General features: G+C 39.5%; 1 protein-coding gene across 3 annotated transcripts in view; it reads right to left on the reverse strand.

The window, feature by feature from the left end:
* LOC135200146 (aarF domain-containing protein kinase 1-like) overlaps positions 1-19,712 on the reverse strand; it is a 62,899-nt gene that overhangs the window by 30,577 nt on the left and 12,610 nt on the right. For all 3 annotated transcript variants that reach the window (XM_064228489.1, XM_064228491.1, XM_064228490.1), the window contains exons 7-9: positions 13,403-13,561; positions 12,753-13,013; positions 12,272-12,469 (exon numbers count right to left, since the gene is read on the reverse strand). In XM_064228489.1, the coding sequence (XP_064084559.1) occupies positions 12,272-12,469; positions 12,753-13,013; positions 13,403-13,561 (618 nt within the window). The remainder of the gene's footprint in view (positions 1-12,271; positions 12,470-12,752; positions 13,014-13,402; positions 13,562-19,712) is intronic.

The raw sequence follows: 19,712 nt of genomic DNA on the forward strand, positions 1-19,712 counted from the left end.
TCACCACCTTGCGCAGAATCTTGAAAGGCGGGAAGGCGTACAAATCCAGTCCTTTCCAGTCCATGAGGAATGCATCCACTGCTATGGCTTGGGGGTCTGGAACCGGAGAGCAGAACATCTGCATTCTTTTCGTCTTGCTTGTCGCAAACAAGTCTATGGAGGGTTGACCCCGTTACCCCCATAGACTTTTGCATACCTCCATCTTGAGAGTCCACTCCGTCGGAAGGACTTGGTTCTTTCGACTTAACCCTCTTACGCCGATTGGACGTATTAAATGTCAAGTCAAAATGTCTCCCGTATGCCGATTGGACGTATTATACGTCGACTCAAAAAAGGTTTTTTTTAAATTCGTGGAAAAATACTTATAGGCCTACCAGCCGAAAAATTTTGAATCACGCGCCTTGGGGGATGCTAGGAGTTCACGGATCAAGGCGTTGTTTTGTTTACAATCGTTACGCAGGTGCGCAAGCGCGAATTTCTTTCTTATCGCACTAAAAAGTATCAGTGACACATCTCAAAAATTATTTTGTCACTTTGACATTATTTTTGCACCGTTTTAAATTATCCGTTACATGGAGTATTATATATGAAAATGTGTGCAATTTCATGTAGAATGCAACAAAAAATACTCATGATTGTAGCTTTTATCAGTTTTGAATTTCATATAAATAACGATAAGTGCAAAAATTTCAACCTTCGGTCAACTTTGACTCTACCGAAATGGTCGAAAAACGCAATTGTAAGCTAAAACTCTTACATTCTAGTAATATTCAATCATTTACCTTCATTTTTCAATGAATTGGAAGTCTCTAGCACAATATTTCGATTTATGGTGAATTTATGAAAAAAAAAACATTTTCCTTACATCCGCACTAAGAAATTTTTTCGTGCGATTGTCGAAATGTTTGCACCATTTACAATTAGCTGTTACATAAAGTTTTATATATGAAAATGTGCGCAATTTCATGTAGAATACAACATAAAATTATTGAAGGTTGTAGCTTTTCTCTTTTTCGAAATATTTGCATATAAATCACGATAAATAGAAAAAAAAACCACGTTCGGTCAACTTTGACTCTACCGCAATAGTCGAAAAACGCAATTGTAAGCTAAAACTCTTACAATCTAGTAAAATACAGTCATTTATCTTCATTTTGAAACAAATTTGAAGTGTCTAGCACAATATTTAGATTTATGGTGAATTAAAAAAAAAAAACTTTCTTTCCCTCCGCGCGCCGATTCGCCGCCGCAAATCTCCGAAATGCGTATGTCGCATTCTCCTAATATTTGCTCCTTTTCATATTAGGCGTTTTATAGAGTTTCATATGTGAAAATGTGTGAAAATTCATGAAGAATACAAACAAAAATATTTGAAAGGTGTAGCTTTTCTCATTTTTGCAATATTTGCATATAAAATATATATATATAAAAATTTTGACATTTGGTCAAATTTAACTCATCAGAAATGGTCAAAAACTGCAATTCTAAGCTAAAACTCTTACAGTATCGTAATATTCAATCATTTTTCTTCATTTTGAAACAAATTGGAAGTCTCTAGAACCATATTTAGATTTATGGTGAATTTTTGAAAAAAAAAATTTTTATGTCCGCGCGTTACGAATTCATGCATCATTTTGTGATAATATTTTTTCTGTGTTGCTTTGATTGTTTTACAATGTGTTATATATCAGCATGATCGCAATTTAGTGTACAATACAACGAAAAAGAAAGTAACTCATTAGCTTTAACCGTTTTTCGCACAGCTTGATTTGAATACAATTATGTTTGAATTTTTTTTTTTGTCGCTACCATATATCGCATTATTTATAAATGATAATGATATTTTTTTCATTTCTGATGGTTGCATACTAAACTTCAGGCAATGACAAAAAAAGGAGCCAAAAATGAACTCTTAATCTTGAAAACTAAGCGTGCTGTGATTTTTTGAAAAAATTATTTTTTCCGCTTCCGCGCTCACTCCAAACCCATGTCGGCATACGGGAGACGTTTTGGTTTTTAGGGCTTAGGCGTAAGAGGGTTAACAGGTCCGCTCTCACATTCAGCTCTCCATGCAAAAATCTTGTTCATAGAACAACATTCCTGTCCTTTGCCCAATAACAAGAGATTCCTGGCAGTTTCGTTCAGGGAAAAGGAGTGGGTGCCTCCTTGCTTTTTGACATATGCTAGAGCAGTCACGTTGTCCATGCTCAACTCCACTACCTTGTCCGACACCCACTCTTCTAAGGCTTGCAGAGCTAGAAAGGCTGCCATCAGCTCTTTTTTGTTGATGTGCCACGATTTCTCGGCCTCATTCCATCGCCCCGAAATCTCTCTGTTCCCTAGTGTCGCCCCCCAGCCTTGGTCGGAGGCGTCTGAGTATAATACTAGCTGTGGGTTCACGTATTGAAGTGAGACTCCCTCTCCCAGCCTCGCTGGATTCAGCCACCACTTCAAGTCGTTTTTCACCTCTGCTGAAATCGGGAAGGTGTCTGAAAGCTGTTGTTCCTTCCTCTTCCAATTCCTGTTGAGATAAAATTGCAGAGGTCTGAGGTGCAGTCTTCCCAGGGAGATGAACTGCTCGATCGAGGAAATGGTCCCCAGCAGACTCATCCATTCCCTCACCGAACATTGTTGTCTCCCCAGGAATTCCTGCACTCGAGCCAGGCATTGGTCTTGTCTCTCCTGGGAGGGAGAAGCCCGAAAATCCCGAGAGTTCATCAGAACTCCCAAATAGATGATCGATTGAGAAGGTTCCAGATGAGACTTCTTCATGTTTACAACTAATCCTAGCTCCTCCACTAGGTTTACGGTTATTTCCAGGTCCTCCAGGCACTGCTTCCTGGATCTGGCTCTGAGAAGCTAATCATCTAGATAAAGCGAGATTCGGATTCCTGCTTCGTGCAGCCATTTGGCTACATTCGCCATAATTGCTGTAAAGACTTGAGGTGCTGTGCTGAGCCCGAAGCACAGCGCCCTGAATTGGAATATCTTTCCTTCGAACATGAACCTGAGGTATTTCCAAGAGCTCGGGTGGATGGAGACGTGAAACAAAGCGTCCTGTAGGTCTAATGAGACCATCTAATCTCCTGGTCTTAACGCCGACAGCACTGATTGCGTCGTTTCTATTGTGAATTTCGTCTTTACGACGAAGGTGTTCAGGGCACTGACGTCCAGGACGGGTCTCCATCCTCCCGAGCTCTTGGGTACTAAGAAAAGACGATCGTTGAACCCCGGGTTCTCTTGCGGTGATACAGGTTCTATCGCCTTTTTTAAGAGCATAAGCTCTACTTGCTCCTTCAACGCGAGCTTCTTGCTGACGTCTTTGTAACTCGCCATCAAGTTGAGGGGATCCAATACTGTGGGATTGGTGGAAAACGGGATCTTGTAGCCCTCCCTCAGGATTTGGAGGGTCCAGTTGTCTGGCCCCCTGTCTCTCCAAGCTTCCCAAAACATGGACAGCCTGGCTCCTATCTCTGTCTGGAGGACTTTCACTTCATGGCCTCCTCTTGGAAGGAGGCTTGCTGCCTCTTCTGGAGGACTTCCTAGCAGTTCCTGACGTCCCTCGGGACTGTTTGCCACGAAATGACTGTTGAGGCTGTTTCTCCTCTTTCCCTCTCTTGGCTGCAAACAAGGAAGGCAAAAGCCCGCTGGCTGCCTTAGAGATCAGGTCTTGTGTGGTCTTCTGAGTAAGAGAAGTGGCAATATCCCTTACCATATCTTGAGGGAATAGGAATTTAGAAAAAGGGGCAAACAAAAGCTCTGCTCTCTGCAGTTGCGTGACCCCTTTTGCTGTAAAGGAGCAGAGGAGGGACCATTTCTTCACAATTCCCGCCGTGAAAATAGCTGCTACTTCATTTGTCCCATCTCGTAACACCTTGTCCATACAAGACATAAAGCTTAAGAGACCTGCCACGTCCGGGGAGTCCTTCGCTTCCACTTTCCTGGCGAGGGCGCTCAAAGACCAGTCAAGAAAGTTCAGGACCTCAAAAACCCTGAATATTCCCTTTAGCAAATGATCCGACTCTTGCATTGTCCACATAATCTTCGCCGAAGACATGGCATGTCTACGATTGGCATCGACGATACTGGAGAAATCTGCCTGAGAGGAGGCGGGAGTGTACTCCCAGGCCCAGGACTTCTCCAGTCTCATACCAAACACTAGACTTTGACACCAATCTTGCAGGGGGAAAACTGAATGCAGTTTTACCACGCTCCTTTTTATCCTTCATCCCCTCGTCCATCTTCACGAGAGCTTTCTTTGCGGAAATGGAAAGGACCATCTTCGTAAAAGAAGACTTTTTCTGAGTTCTCCCACAAAGGAACTGGGACAGGGGAGAATGAGGGGCTGCGGGCTTAAAGTTTGCTTCAAAAAGTTCTTGAAAAGAAGCATAAGGTTCTTATAGTCTGATGAGGGAGCCTGTTCTTTCGTCTCCTCCTCAGAAACTACTTCTAACATTTCCGATGATTTATCCTTGTCTTGCTCCATGTCGGACGATGTACCAGTCGCAATAGCTGGGGTGTTGCTGGTATCGATGCGTACCTTAGAACTCCCGTCAACTGGAATGTCACGCTTACAAGCGTCGGCGTCACGTTCATTCCTTGCACACGCACTGGCGTCATGCTCGGGAGCGTGACGCGCGTGCACGTCATGCTTGTGTGCTTTGCGAGCGTCATGCTTGTCCGCACGCTTCTTGCTGCTGACGCTCAGCGAAGTCTCCATATGTCCCGGAGCGTCATGCTGACACTTTGGTTCTTGCAGCCTTCCCATCAGTGCTGACAGCTGCCGCTGCATTCCTTGCAGCAGCAGCATATCCTTGGTATAGGACGAAGATGTCCTGTCCGATTCGTCCGCACGATCTCTAACAGGCGGAGCAAATTCAGCTACGGATTCCTGAGGATGCTGGGGCTTTGAAGGAAACTCGTTTGGCGATTCCTCCCAATCAGAAGGTGGATGAGGAGCGTGCAGCAATGGAGCTGCTAAGCTGCAATCTATGCTATCAACCTTGGGAGCGTGAGCAGCAGAAGAGGCGGGAGTCATTACTACCTTGCTCTGTTTAGCTGGGGAAGCTCCCGATGACGAAAACCTCTCCGGAGAACTCCAGTGACTGCAGCCCGGGAGTTGCTCATCAGATGCGACCGCATCACCTCGAGGTAACTTCCTCTTGAGAGGTCGAGAAGACGTGGAGCTCCGCCAGCCTCGACGAGGGGAGATGTCGGAGGAGGACGAACCAAAAGCACTTGACACGCCTTTTCTATGGCTGTCTGAAGCAACCTGGGAGGCGTCAACAGGTTTGCTCAAGGGCACGCCCGACCGGATACCAGAGCCTCTCGCCTCCCTTCGACTTTCGACTTTACGTCTCCCTTGGGTCTGGGAGTTTGTAAGAGGTCTAGGTCTAGGAGCGCGACAGGACCGATCGGACGCACCCTCCACTACACTGACACTGACTTTTGTACCAGCACTCAATGCACTTACAATTGTCCAGGTACGATTGCCTTGCTCAGTTAGAGAGGCAATTTGCTGCCCTATTTTCTCAAGTACAGCTTGAATACCTGCAATACCCGCTCTACTAAGGGACATTCCGTAGGAAGAGGAGAAGGAACTATGGGGTTGTCTACTACTTCCTGACTAATAGATGAACGGGAAAGGGAACTCTTGGTTCTTCTAACCCTATCTCTTTCAAGTTTACGGACATGCCTGTCCAACTCCTTCCATTCTTTATCACTCAAAATCATGCACTCCTCACATCTATCCTCAATCGTGCAAATACGACCTCTACAACTCACACAAAGTGTGTGGGGATCAAGAGAAGCTTTTGGAAGTCTAACTCTGCACCCCCCCTTACTGCAGACTTGATAAACAATTCCAGAGTCTGACATTGTTAAATGAGTAATCCAAAACAAGATCCTAATTCAATCCAAGTCAATAACAGCAAAAGCCAAAACAATACTTCACCAATTGATGAAATACTCTAGCGAGCAGCGAAAATCCTATCGAAGAGCCAACAACGATAATGTTGCCGGCTCGGGCGACAGAGAAAATCTGAGGTTTCCAGGTAACTATCTAGAGGGCGTACAGGTAACGATCACCTGACCAACTGTCGGCGATTGCCGCGAGTTTTTTTAAAATCTGTCGTGACGTCATGACGTCAAGAAAATATAGCTATGTATATAACTGACAGGCCAGTTGCATATTTAAAATTGTGATGATAAGTTCATATTATATATATGACAAAAGGGGAACCAAAGAAGAACTTCAGATGATGAAACATCGGAAGGGAGACAAGATGCCATAGAAGCAGACAAAGGCTACATCAGAGAAGCCATCCATCTAAGATTGGTACCCCTGAATGACAACGTAAACTGCACATCTGCGCCTGGAAAAGAAGAAAAAATGGCATTACCCCAACTGACCAAGGAGGGGAACAACCCCTAGAAGTTACCATATAGATGAGGCTCCCAGGCTCTGAAAGGAACACACTGCCATCAGATCTGGCTGACTTCCAAACTTCCATCACAGAACTAACAAGTTGGACGGAGTACACCAACACGTGAAGTGGCAACACTGGGAGAGCAGGGAATGTAGAGGGCCTCCCAGGATCTGAGCAGAACACGCCAGTGTCCAACTTCAAGGCGAGTAGCAGAGCTGACAACTGTCACGCAAGAAGAAGACGGGGAAGTCCAGAGGCAAAACAAGTTTTGAACTGTAAGGCCTCAAATGAAACAAATAATATGCCTCCCTGAGGAAGGGAAGAAACCTACCACCCTGAAAGAAAGGAAAAGAAATATGTATAGTATCTGTATCTAAGGGAAGGGAGAAAAGCTGTATGACTCACACCTTCCCCCAAAAAAACTGTGAAGAGACAAGACGTTAAATTATGAATGTCCTGAGCATGTAGTTGGGACCAAAACAATCTTAGAACTTTCACCATTAATATTTGGTTGAGGAAGTGGAGGAAAACTTGCTATGTTAAGTAAGACAAATCCGCACAAAACCCTTGGCTGCAACACAAACCTGTAATGTTTCAATCGTCTCGATCAACACAAAATCTGAAAAGACTAAAACATTACCACATTCCCAGAAATTGTGTAGTGGCTATATGGGGGTCTGTCTTAGAGGAAGCCAGGAAGCATGAACACAGGAACCCTGGAAGGCCATGAAACATACGTTGATGCTCAAGGAACTTCTTGGCTAGTTAAAGGAATCCATGATATTTCCACAAAACACACAGACACCCAAAAACCAGTACAAGCAGAGAAGGGAATCACAGCCTTAGGACAACAACCAGCTTCGGGGGAGGAGAGCAAGAGCGAACGTCCTCCCTTCAAGGCAGTTGAAGAAAAACTAAATATGTACGTCAAGAGGTTCAAGTGTAGTCTCTGACTCGTTTCCGCCTCAGCTAAGTATTGGATGCCAGATGCCACAAATCCCATGCATATACAATTTTTCATTGTTTTTAAACTGGTTTCCAGCTGGCACCAGAGGATTTATCCTAATTTTATGACTGAAGGATTGTTCAGCGTATGAACAAATAAAAATTACTGTAGTTCATGTATGTGAAGACTTCATAGTCCCTGAAACAAGTATAGAAGCAAGGAAATAGGAAGAATACTCCACGGTACTGTCCAACCCTATTTCTCTATTAAGAAAATGATCAATCGAATTAAGAAATGAAGTTAAACAGGAAGTTCAACAGGATTGTGTGGGTCTTTTACTGTTATTTGAAGATCAGAACCTTTCAGACTCTTAATCAAGTTTTTATAACACTGAGTGCCCTGGGCCCTGCATAATTCCACCATATACAAAAATTTGTTTTATGCTGAACTGCTACTTAACCTCAACTTTATGTGTACCTTTGCTATATACAGTGGTATACTATAATTAGTTTCTGCCATTCTTCAAAAGGGATCTGTTCAAAATTACAAGCCTTGTAGGTTTTTATTTTTCTACATGGAGAATAGCATTGATGGAACAACAATATACTGTTATGAATGAATGAATACTTTAGATGAAGTAAGTTAACTATAAAGAATTGTTCACACTAACCAAAGTTGACAGTTCCACTAAAATTGCTGACAGTTCCACTAAAAGTACTAATACTAAAACACTATGATCGTTGAAGGACTTTTTAGGACCCCCTTACAAAATTTCTACAAAAGCAAAACTTTTAAGAGTACACTTTAACCCTTAAACGCCAATTGGACGTATATACGTCGACATAAATTGTCTGTTGGGTGCCGATTGGACGTATGGTACATCGATATAAAAAGTTTTTTAAAAATTCGCAAAAAATACTTATAGGCCTGCCAGGCAAAAACTTTTGAGTCACGCACCTTGGGGGATGCTGGGAGCTCACGGATCAAGGCGTTGTTTTGTTTACAATCGTTACCCAGGCGTGCAAGCGCAAATTTCTTTCTTCTCGCACTAAAAAACATCAGCGACACATCTCAGAAATTATTTCGTCACTTTGACATAATTTTTGTACCATTTTATATTAGCCGTTACATGGAGTATTATATATAAAAATGTGCGCAATTTTATGTAGAATACAACTAATAACAACTCATGGTTGTAGCTTTCATCAGTTTTGAAATATTTTTATATAAATACCGATAAGTGCTAAAATTTCAACTTTCGGTCAACTTTGACTCTACCGAAATGGTCGAAAAACGCAATTGTAAGCTAAAACTCTTATATTCTAGTAATATTCAATCATCTACCTTTATTTTGCAACAAATTGGAAGTCTCTAGCACAATATTTCGATTTATGGTGAATTTATGAAAAAAAACTTTTTCCTTACCTCCACGCGGTAACTCTTCCGAAAAAAATCAGAAATTTTTTCGTCTGATTGTCGTAATGTTTGCACCATTTTCAATTAGCCGTTACATAAAGTTTTATATATGGAAATGTGTGCAATTTCATGTAGAATACAACTACAAACAATCCATGGTTGTAGCTTTTATCAGTTTTGAAATATTTTCATATAAATAATGATGTGCAAAAATTTCAACCTTCGGTCAACTTTGACTTGACCGAAATGGTAAAAAAACGCAATTGTAAGCTAAAATTCTTTCATTCTAGCAATATTCAATCATTTACCTTTAATTTGCAACAAATTGGAAGTCTCTAGCACAATATTCTGATTTATGGTGAATTTATGAATAAAAATAAACATTTTCCTTACGTCCGCATGTTAACTTCCGAAAAAAATAAAAAAATGTTCGTCCGATTGTCATAATGTTTGCACCATTTTAAATTAGCCGTTACATAAAGTTTTATATATGAAAATGTGCGCAATTTCATGTAGAATACAACAATGAATAATTGAATGTTGTAGCTTTTCTCATTTTCGAAATATTTGCATATAAATCACAATAAATAGAAAAAATACCACATTCGGTCAACTTTGACTTTACCGAAATGGTCGAAAAACCCAATTGTAAGCTAAAACTCTTACAGTCTAGTAATATTCAGTCATTTATCTTAATTTTGAAACAAATTTGAAGTCTCTACCACAATATTTAGATTTATGGTGAATTTAAAAAAAAAACTTTCCTTACCTCCGCGCGCGGATTCTCCACCGCAAATGTCCGAAATGCGTATGTCGCATTCTCGTAATATTTGCTCCATTTCATATTAGGCTTTTCATAGAGTTTTATATATGAAAATGTGCGCAATTTTATGTAAAATACAACAAAAAATAATTGAACATTGTAGCTTTTCTCATTTTCAAAATATTTGCATATAAAAAATATATAAAAAAAATTTGACATTCGGTCAATTTTAACTCGTCCGAAATGGTTGGAAACTGCATTTGTAAGCTAAAACTCTTACGGTATAGTAATATTCAATCATTTATCTTAATTTTGAAACAAATTGGAAGTCTCTAGAACAATATTTCGATTTATGGTGAATTTTTGAAAAAAACATTTTTTTACGTACGCGCGTTACGAATTTATGCATCATTTTGTGATAATATTTTCTCTGTGTTGCTTTGATTGTTTTACAATGTGTTATATACCAAAATGATTGCAATTTAGTGTACAATACAACGAAAAAAAATCAACTCGTTAGCTTTAACCGTTTTGCTCACAGCGGGATTTGAATACAATTATATATGAAATTTTGTTTTTGCGCTATCATATATAGCATTATTTATATATGATAATGATTTTTTTTTTCATTTCTGATGGTTGCATACTTAACTTCAGGCAATGACAAAAAAAGGAACCAAAAATGAACTCTTAATCTTGAAAACTAAGCGCGCTGTGATTTTTTGAAAAAAATATTTTTTCCGCATCGGCGCTCACTCCGAGACATCCCCCCCCCCCCCACGGCATACAGGAGACGATTTTTATTATACCCCTTCGGCGTTAAAGGGTTAACATATACAGTGCTCCCCCTGTATTCGCGGGGGATGTGTACCAGACACCCCCGTGAATAGTTAAAACCCGCAAATAGTTAGAAATACCACTAAAAATGCTTATAACTGCCTATCTTGAAAGTTCAGATACCAAATGTATACCTTTAATAACAACCTATTTTAAATATACCTAAAATTACTAACCTATTACTGTATTAATCTTTGAGGCTATATTATTAATATCATTTCAAAGTCATCTTAAACATTTTACCATTAAAAATATATACCTACAGCCAATAACAAGAGAGAGAGAGAGAGAGAGAGAGAGTAGAGAGAGAGAGAGAGAGAGAGAGAGAGAGAGAGAGAGAGAGAGAGAGAGAGCAGTGAATGGCACATCATATACCTGGACCATCAAGAGTGAAATTATGATTATTTCTGAGACATAGAGAATACTAATGAGAGAGAGAGAGAGAGAGAGAGAAGAGAGAGAGAGAGAGAGAGAGAGAGAGAGAGAGAGAGAATAACTCCTAAACTCTGACTCCTTTCCCTCCACCAATTCGTATGTCAAACTGTCATTTACTCCCCCGCCCACCTTCCTCCACGTGGATAAAGACTGGGATTCGCTATTTTTAATTAATCTTATTAATATTTGAAAATTAGTTATAAGGTAAATAATTTATTTATACTACAAAACAAATAAACATACGTAAGAAAGAAAAGAGAGAGATGAGAGAGAGAGAGAGATGAGAGAGAGATCCGATGAGGAGAGAGAGAGAGAGAGAGAGAGAGAGAGAGAGAGAGGTTATTGTTACTGTTTAATCTTATTAACCTTAATATTATTTGTAAACTAGTACGGTATATTATTATTTTACCAAAAATGTAGTAAGTTCTTAAAGATATACTTATACATACACTTCCAGCCCAAACAGAGGGCGAGAGTTACCACTAGGACATACGTATCTCTGTGGCAAAAGACGAGAGAGAGAGAGAGAGAGAGAGAGACGAGAGAGAGAGAGAGAGAGATTGAGAGAGAGAGAGAGAGAGAGAGAGAGATTATCATAGTATTTGTAAAATACTTTCACATATGATTTTTATAATTACAATTATTATTATTATTATTATTATTATTATTATTATTATTATTATTATTATTATTATTATTATTATTATTATTATTATTATTATTATTATTGTTATTATTACTATTATCATTGAAAATATTAATACATTATTATTACATTATTATATCGATAATGTACCATAAAAATCTTTTATCTCAGTTAAGAGAGAGAGAGAGAGAGAGAGAGAGAGAGAGAGAGAGAGAGAGAGAGAGAGAGAGAGAGAGAGAATGTGTGAAGACTGGGATTTCCTTCATACTTACATAATTTTTAAAATTTATAAACTAAAATCTTACTAATTCACTGTAGTATTCTTTATTGAAGTGATTGCTCTTTACATTGATATTAATATTTGAAAATTAGTAAATCATTTATCATACAAAAAGCATACATCTCTGTTAGAGAGAGAGAGAGAGAATTATTATTATGTGATATCATTTAATCTTAGTATAGATTAATATTAAGATTTTAAAATTAGTAAATCATTTTTGTATCATAAAATGTATTTAGGCATGAAAATAACATCAAAATACACTAATTAGTGATTATTCATTGACGGAAAATGCCGCGAATAGGCGAATTCACCGCAAATAATGGGTAGATATGGTCCAGAGAAAAATCCGCGAATCCAGAGAACGCGAATACAGGGGGCCCACCGTACATATACAATGCTAGAAAATTTCATATAACTACTGAAAACCAACAAAATCACACCTTAAACATTAGACTACTTGAAAGTACAACATAATAAAAATGATAATAAAGGACAACTACATACAGCCTCAACTTACTTCCCCTGATGTTCGTGCCTTCTTGTCAATACCCTTCGATATGGAGTCCCATGAGCGAGCAGTGACCATACAAGCAAACAGTCCGTAAAGTTCCCCGACACCCAATTTTTCACCATACCGCTGAATCTCTTTTAGGTTTGCATTCAAAATACTTAGCCAAAACTTGCTGTAAGTTGTTCGGAAATCATCTGTTAAGGTCTGCAAAAAAACGCAAGAGCTTCAGACTACAAATGAAAGCTTCCTCAGATGGAATCCCAAATTCCCCAAATAAGTGAGCTTTCATCAGCACAGAAATAACAGATAGAAGAAAAAGCTTAGATCAGTTTAATATACAATGAGACCAAATTAAAGAAATATACATAAATACTGTATTTGTGTACTGTAAAAATTAATAGAGAATTAATAGTGCTGAATAAAACAATATGTCCCTAATGTATAAACAGTAAAAAATCCAGTAATTAAATTTACACCTGCAACTCACAGTATAAAGGCCATGGTCAAGCAGTATTATCTGAGCTTCTTTATCAACTTTCTTTACCAGAACATTTCCTGGATGTGGGTCACAATGAACGTAACCATTGACGAAGATCATCTCCGCATAAAGTTGACCAATCCTTTCAGAGACCTCTTTGGTGTTTATTGAATTTTCTACCATGTAATTACGGTCATTGACTTGCCCTCCCTCACAAAACTCCATGACCAAAACTCGATCTGTTGACAGACTCCATTCTATAGAGGGAATCTGAAAGATCAGAACAACAGATACTCAGTACAATATGTATTGGTATATGTACCTACAACATGGACTGCAAGGCAAACAAGCATATGGATCTTGAGAGTACAACAAAACTAGTATCAAATGGGCAGTAATAACTGCAGCATGCCTTGTCTACCTCATTACAGTCAAGGTTCAGGGTTCTTTGAACTGGCCCTTTGGCAGTATTCAAGAAGAAATTGCTCTAGAGTCCAAGGAGTCTACAAATGTGACTCAGAGAACTTGTAAAACTATTGAAGAATATTAATAGTACAGTAATAATAGCCACATAGTACAACTAACATTACCTTGATATACAATATTACTGACAATTACAGTACATACAGTGCAGCGCTTATACATCACTATTACTGTACCTTCAACCAAGGGAAGTGACTGAATTGATCAGCAACTTTCTCTGCATTTTTGGCCTCGTGGGTGAAGTCCAGTTCCTTGGGCAAATTTTTCTTCATTTCTTCCACCAGCCAAGAGAAATTGAAGTCAGGGAATATCTTTGAGACCACATTCACAAGGAGCTATAACAAACAAAATAGGTTATTAGATGTAGGAAAAAAAAAGAAACATGCTTACATCAGCTGTCATTCCTTTGTAACAATTGGTCTTCCAAGTAAATAAACAAAAACAAAATTTCAGCGCAGTAAACATGAAATTTTTATGATAAAATAAAGTTTTAATTATACTTAACCAGTAATTATAAAGCTAAGAGTTTCACTCACCGGCAGTTAAAATCCCAAAATTTGCGGGTCGACACTAATTTTCTATTTGTTTTGGCTAGGTAACAGTGCCCTGCCCACTTTTGGGGGGCAAGACAGAAGGAAAAACTTGGCAAAGAGCTCAGTTTCTTTATGCCTCACAAAATAATCCATGCTAGGGGACGGAGGGCAGGGTCCAATTATACAATTACTGGGTAAGTTTAATGAAAGCTATTTTATTATAAAAATGTCAATTCTAATTACCATATACAACTTCCCCAGTAATTATATAGTTGATTTCCACATTGCGGAATGGTGGGAAGCATGGATTTTATCTCAACATTTTTTGAATAGCAGATTGAGAATAGAAAAACTTTGCCAATATTAATTAAAATGTTTGTTGATTCCTTACCTGATAAGAGAGTTGTAGCAGGAAAATACTGCCTCTGGATGCCACTCATCTTAACATGTAACAGCATGGCAGTGAACCCATGTAGCACCTATTACTTTAGTGGGGCCTTTGTAGCAAAGAATCAAAATAATTGCCCCTGCCAAGGGCTCAGTGCCAACCAATCACCAGAAAAGTAATGTTACCTATATCCAAAACAATTACTAAGTAATCACCACCACCCTACCAAAAGACTGGAGAGTACTCCAGGTACTCCGTACCTCCAGGCTTTCCCTAAAAAATATCACACCTTATACCAATGAGAATAAGAATTTAGGAAGCGGTGATTCCTACACTTCCTTTCCTAACACCACACCAGCCCCAAGAAACGGACCCAGGTTACTGCAATCTTCATATGCTGTCTCCAAATTATGGAGATAGATAATGCAATGCAAACACAGATTTGCACTTTCGAAATGTCAAACTAATAATAGTTGCGAGAGATAAATTTCTCTTAAAAGCAAGAGAAGTGGCTATTGCTCTAATTTCATGAGCTTTAGCCTTGCAATCCAGGAGAGCGTCTACCTGAACTGACGAGTGCATTTCTCGAATGACATCCCTCACGAAAAAAGCTAATGCATTCTTGGACAGTTGTCTGTAGGGGTTTTTAACCTAACGCCAGATACCACCAAAGCTTCCATGAATGTCTTTCATTCTGTGAAGGTAATACTTTAAGGATTTCACAGGGCACAAAGTCCTCTCTGCATTGTCCCTATCCAGGACATCTGTCAAATTAGGGATCGAGAAGAAACGAGACCAAGGATCAGAGGGGGACTCATTCTTGGCTAAAAAAACCAAGGGAATAGGGACAAATAGCATTCCCTTTCAAAAAGCCTACTCTTTTATCTAGTGCATGAATCTCACTAATCCTTTTAGCTGTTGCCAAGGTCACTAGGAAGAGGGTTTTCCTAGTTAAGTCCCTCAGACTAAGCTCATGCATAGGCTCATAACGAGGCCCAAACAACCACTTTAATACAATTTCGAGATTCCACAATACCATATGAGAATGTTTTGAGGTATCAAACGACCTAATAAGTTCTGAAATGTCTGAATTGGAAGACAAATCCAAGCCTCTGTGATGTAAAACCGAGGCTAGCATGGCCCTATACCCCTATACTGACCTCAAATGAAGCAAAAAATCAGCTAGTATTGGCATTAGTACAGTGGTTTTAGAAGAAGAGATGCTGATATTCTTACACCACTCCCTGAAGAATCTCCACTTGTTCTGAAAAAACGTTATTAGAGGATCTTCTTCTATCTTCTACACACAGCGATAGCTTCCAAAGTTGCCTTAGAAAACCCTTTCTTTCTAAGGAGTTTCGTGTCAGGTCCAGAGAAGAGAGGTTTTTGCGGAATCTGGAAGTGTGGTTGTTTGAGTAACTGCCTCTTTTGAGGAAGCAGCCTTGGGAAGTCCACTGAAAGATCTACTACATCGGGAAACCATTCCCTCGATGACCAGAAGGGAGCCACCAGGATAAGAGAGACATTGCTGTACATCAGGAACTTGTTCAATACCTGACTTATTAGGCTGAATGGGGGCAAGGCATACAGCTCTTTGTCCGACCAGTCCAAAAGAAAAGCATGCACCCCCCACACTTGTGGGTCTGGGACTGGCGAACATAACAGAGGGAGACGATGGTTGTGAGACGTGTAGAACAAGTCTATCATGGGTTTTCCTAAGTTTCCAAAGGCCTAAGGAGACCAGAGGATCCAGCTTTGAATTTTAGCCTAGCCTAACTTTCTTTACACAAATGAATCATCTACCCACCTGTACGCATTCTCCAACTCCAGTATACTCCAGAAATCACCTTAGATCAACAGCACAACAAGACTTACGACCCAAAAACCTCCTACCAGACAGAGAGCTCTCCCCTACCAACCAAACACCACACACTCGTGTCTCCTTCTTCCCTGTGTTATTGTTTACATCCCACCGACACTGCCACCATCTTGTCTATGATGTCACAACATAACTTAAATACATCAACAGACGCCTTCTAGAATCAACCATATGCTGTCCATATTTAGGACACCCACCATATTTCAACAATGCATAAAATAACAATAACATTTATACAACATATAATCACCAGCATCCATTCTGTCGGAAGGACCTGTTTCCGATGACTTAGCTCGTCTTCTTCTAAAACGTTTAGTCTCCCTTGGACGAATCTGGTGACTAGATGAGTATTGTTTTCTTCTGCCCAGAGGATCTCTTGCAGCCTCATAAAGAGAGTAAGAGCAAGTCCCTCCTTGCTTCTTGACACACGATCGAGCGGTTGTGTTGTCTGAGTAGACTGCTATTGTGTTGTTCTGCACCTCTTTGCAGTAGAAGAGTGCTTAGGAGACAACAGGTGACATTCTGGAGGAGTGTGTTCTGGACTTCCCCCAAGGAAGGAACAGGACCACACTCCTCCTCTTTGCTATGTCTGCAGCTCACCTCTTCAAAGGGTGTGAACCTTCATAAAAGCGCCGTCAGCACCTAACATCTACTTCTGAACTCGAGGAAAAGTCATGAACTGATTTCCAGATGCCTTTCTAATGGCTGTCTGCTGCATCCTGGGACTGTGCAACAGGATCAGCTGAGTGTGTGGCCACCCATGGGCAAACCCAACTGACCTCCCTTGGACTACCAGTATGCATCCTCCATGGTGCATGGGAGTCTGACAGGAACCTTGGTCTAGGAGCATCGGCAGGACAGACAGACACCTCTTCCACACTCACTGCACTACCACTTTCACTTACATCATTGCTTTTGTTCACTTGGGCTTTCACTGAAGCACTCATATGCTCCATGGTACTTAATAAGAGCCCAAAATTTTTATGTACATCGTGGGGTCTGGCAAGGGATAGGTTGAAATAGTCGGAGGACTGAGTAGAAGAAAAAAGGCAGAAAAGGTAGAAGAAAGAACACGTACATCAGCTACATCCAATTTAGAAGAATTATGTAAAGTAGCTACATTCCTGTGCCTTAAGGGTCTTCCATTTCCCCTGATCCCAGTTCTTACATTCTTGACATGACAAATTAATTGAACAGGTCTGTCCCCTACAATTGGTGCAAATTGTATGAGAATCATAAGACGCTTTAGCCATTCTAGTTTTGTAGCCTTTGCTGCAAAACCTAATACTAACACTACTAGTGTCTAACATAATTAGCAAGTCAACATCAAGAAATCACAAAACAGTCTAAGCTATTCAAAATAGCTAGAGGGCTACCAAAAGAAAAAACACAAGTATGTCACCAAACAAAGACACAAGGAACCATTTGGTGAACAAATCCAAAAAATTACACATTTTTAATTAATTTGTATTTTTCACAGCAAGCAAACCTTCAGTCTTAACAATAGGACAATCTTCTAGTGCCAGCTGGAAACCAGTTAAAAAATAATCAAAGATTGTAATGCAAGGAGGAATCTGTGGTATCTGGCAACTCATGCATATATGAGGTGGAAGCTGGTCACCGACTGGGCTTGGAACCTTGTAATGCGTCGGTCTTTCTTTAACCACCTTGGAAAGTTGATTTTTGCTCTGCTCTCTTCCCCCCAACGAACTGGTTTTTTTACCTAAGCCTGTGCCTTACAACAGCTGGTGTTCGGTTGTTGACCAGCAGAAACAAACTAAGGGGGCTGGTCGGCTAATGCCATTTTTTAAGGACAGGACTTTGATATTCATACCACTTGATAAGGTGACTTGGGATATCTCCAAACCGCATATGATTTTTGCTTCTGACCTTCGGTTTTGTGATGCCAGGGAGATTTATCCTGAAAATAACCATTTTTCAAATTCTATCTCCTCCCTTGATATTTAATATGAAGCCCTGGGATTACTACCATATATAGACCTGATGTAGATCTCCAATCAAATGAGGAATTCTTTTTCTGAAAGTCATTTTTTTGCTAGATATGAATTTTTCATTATGGTAAAAAAATAAACCCTATAAATCGGGAAAAAAATTGATAAAAATAAGACGAAACAAAAATTGGAAAAAAGGGCTTTATTTGATTGTTCTATAATGTCTTTCTGAGTTATATACCACTTTTCAGTGCTATAGCTTTAAAACTAAGTGAGAAGATAGATTTTGAAGGTCAATAAGTATAGTTTTGAGATATGTACTGCCGTTCAAAGTTTTCTTTTGTATTTTTATGAAGACAATGTTAATAAATAATGATTATTATGAATGCATATTTCTGTTTTGGGTATTAATTAACCAAAACTATGTTATTTATCATAATTTAATCATAAATGATGATCCCTTTCCTCATATATCATAGCCTGGGGCACTGTGTCAGGCAAGACGGGGCACTCCTTCCTATGCAATTCTCTCTCTCTCCCTCACTAATTCGCCTTATTACAGCAAATTTTCTTCTGTATATTAGCGAGATGTTTTCCTTGTATTTTCCTCTTTGGCATGATGAAATTCTTGCCAAAACAAAGATAAACAGACATAAAATCAAGAGAATGTCAGAGGTGAAACTTGAACGTGTACTCTCTTTTTACAAAGAAAATGTTAATAAATCATGATTATAATGAATTCATATTCCTTTTTGGGTATTAATAAACCAAAACTATGTTATTTATCATAAATGAAGATCCCTTCACTCAAAGACCGAAGCCTGGGGTACTGCACGATGTGTGCGTCAGGCAAGACGGGGGCGTTCCTTACTACGCACCCCTCCCTCTCTTTCTCTTCACTAACTACGCTAATATTGCGTATATTATGATATTCTGTAATCATATTAGAGCGAATTTTCTTCGTCTGTATGTTGGCGAGATGTTTTGCTAATCTTTTCCTCATTAGCATGATGAAATCCTTGCTGAAACAAAGAAAAACACGAAAAAGCAAGCAAATGTCAGAGGTGAACCTCGAACGTGTACGCTACAAGAGGTTTCTCCTCACGCTGGAGGGTGGTAAACTGACTATAGCTGGTTCACTTAAGGTAGATTCTTCGGTGAGCCTTATACATACGAGACATTTGTTTGGCGGCCGCTGGTTGGTTGGGAGCTGTCTACCTCCCGGTACCAGCCAATCAGCGGCCGCCAAACAAACGTCTCGTAGGTAAAGTGCTCATCCAAGTATCTACCTTAAGTGAACCAGCTATAAGTTCCCTCCTGCCACCTCATGGAATCTCTACAGATGCCATTGCTCACAATTTCTTTGACAATAATTATCAAAACTTAAGATAATAGAAGAAATGTTGCATTTTCTTGTAAGGATCAATGTTTTTGGTTTATTAAGTTACGTTTACTAATTACTCTGTAACTAAGAAAGTAAGAGGAATTTTGACGAAATATGTCATATACGTATCCCCCATTGCCAAACAAAGCTCCATGAATTATTTCATGACTTTGCACTTTTCACCCTATACCCCCATATATTAAGGTTCCAGCTGAAAGTGGGCGAGGTAGTGTCTCCTACACAAAAAGAAAAGACGTGCTACTGCAATTTTCAAATTTTAGCTACTGTACCTTGCGAGTTGAAACTACTATAGCTATGTAATTACTTGGTAAGTTTCTTATATAAAATCA

The sequence above is a fragment of the Macrobrachium nipponense genome, chromosome 26 (assembly GCF_015104395.2).
Source record: "Macrobrachium nipponense isolate FS-2020 chromosome 26, ASM1510439v2, whole genome shotgun sequence".
Classification (NCBI taxonomy): Eukaryota; Metazoa; Arthropoda; class Malacostraca; order Decapoda; family Palaemonidae; genus Macrobrachium; species Macrobrachium nipponense.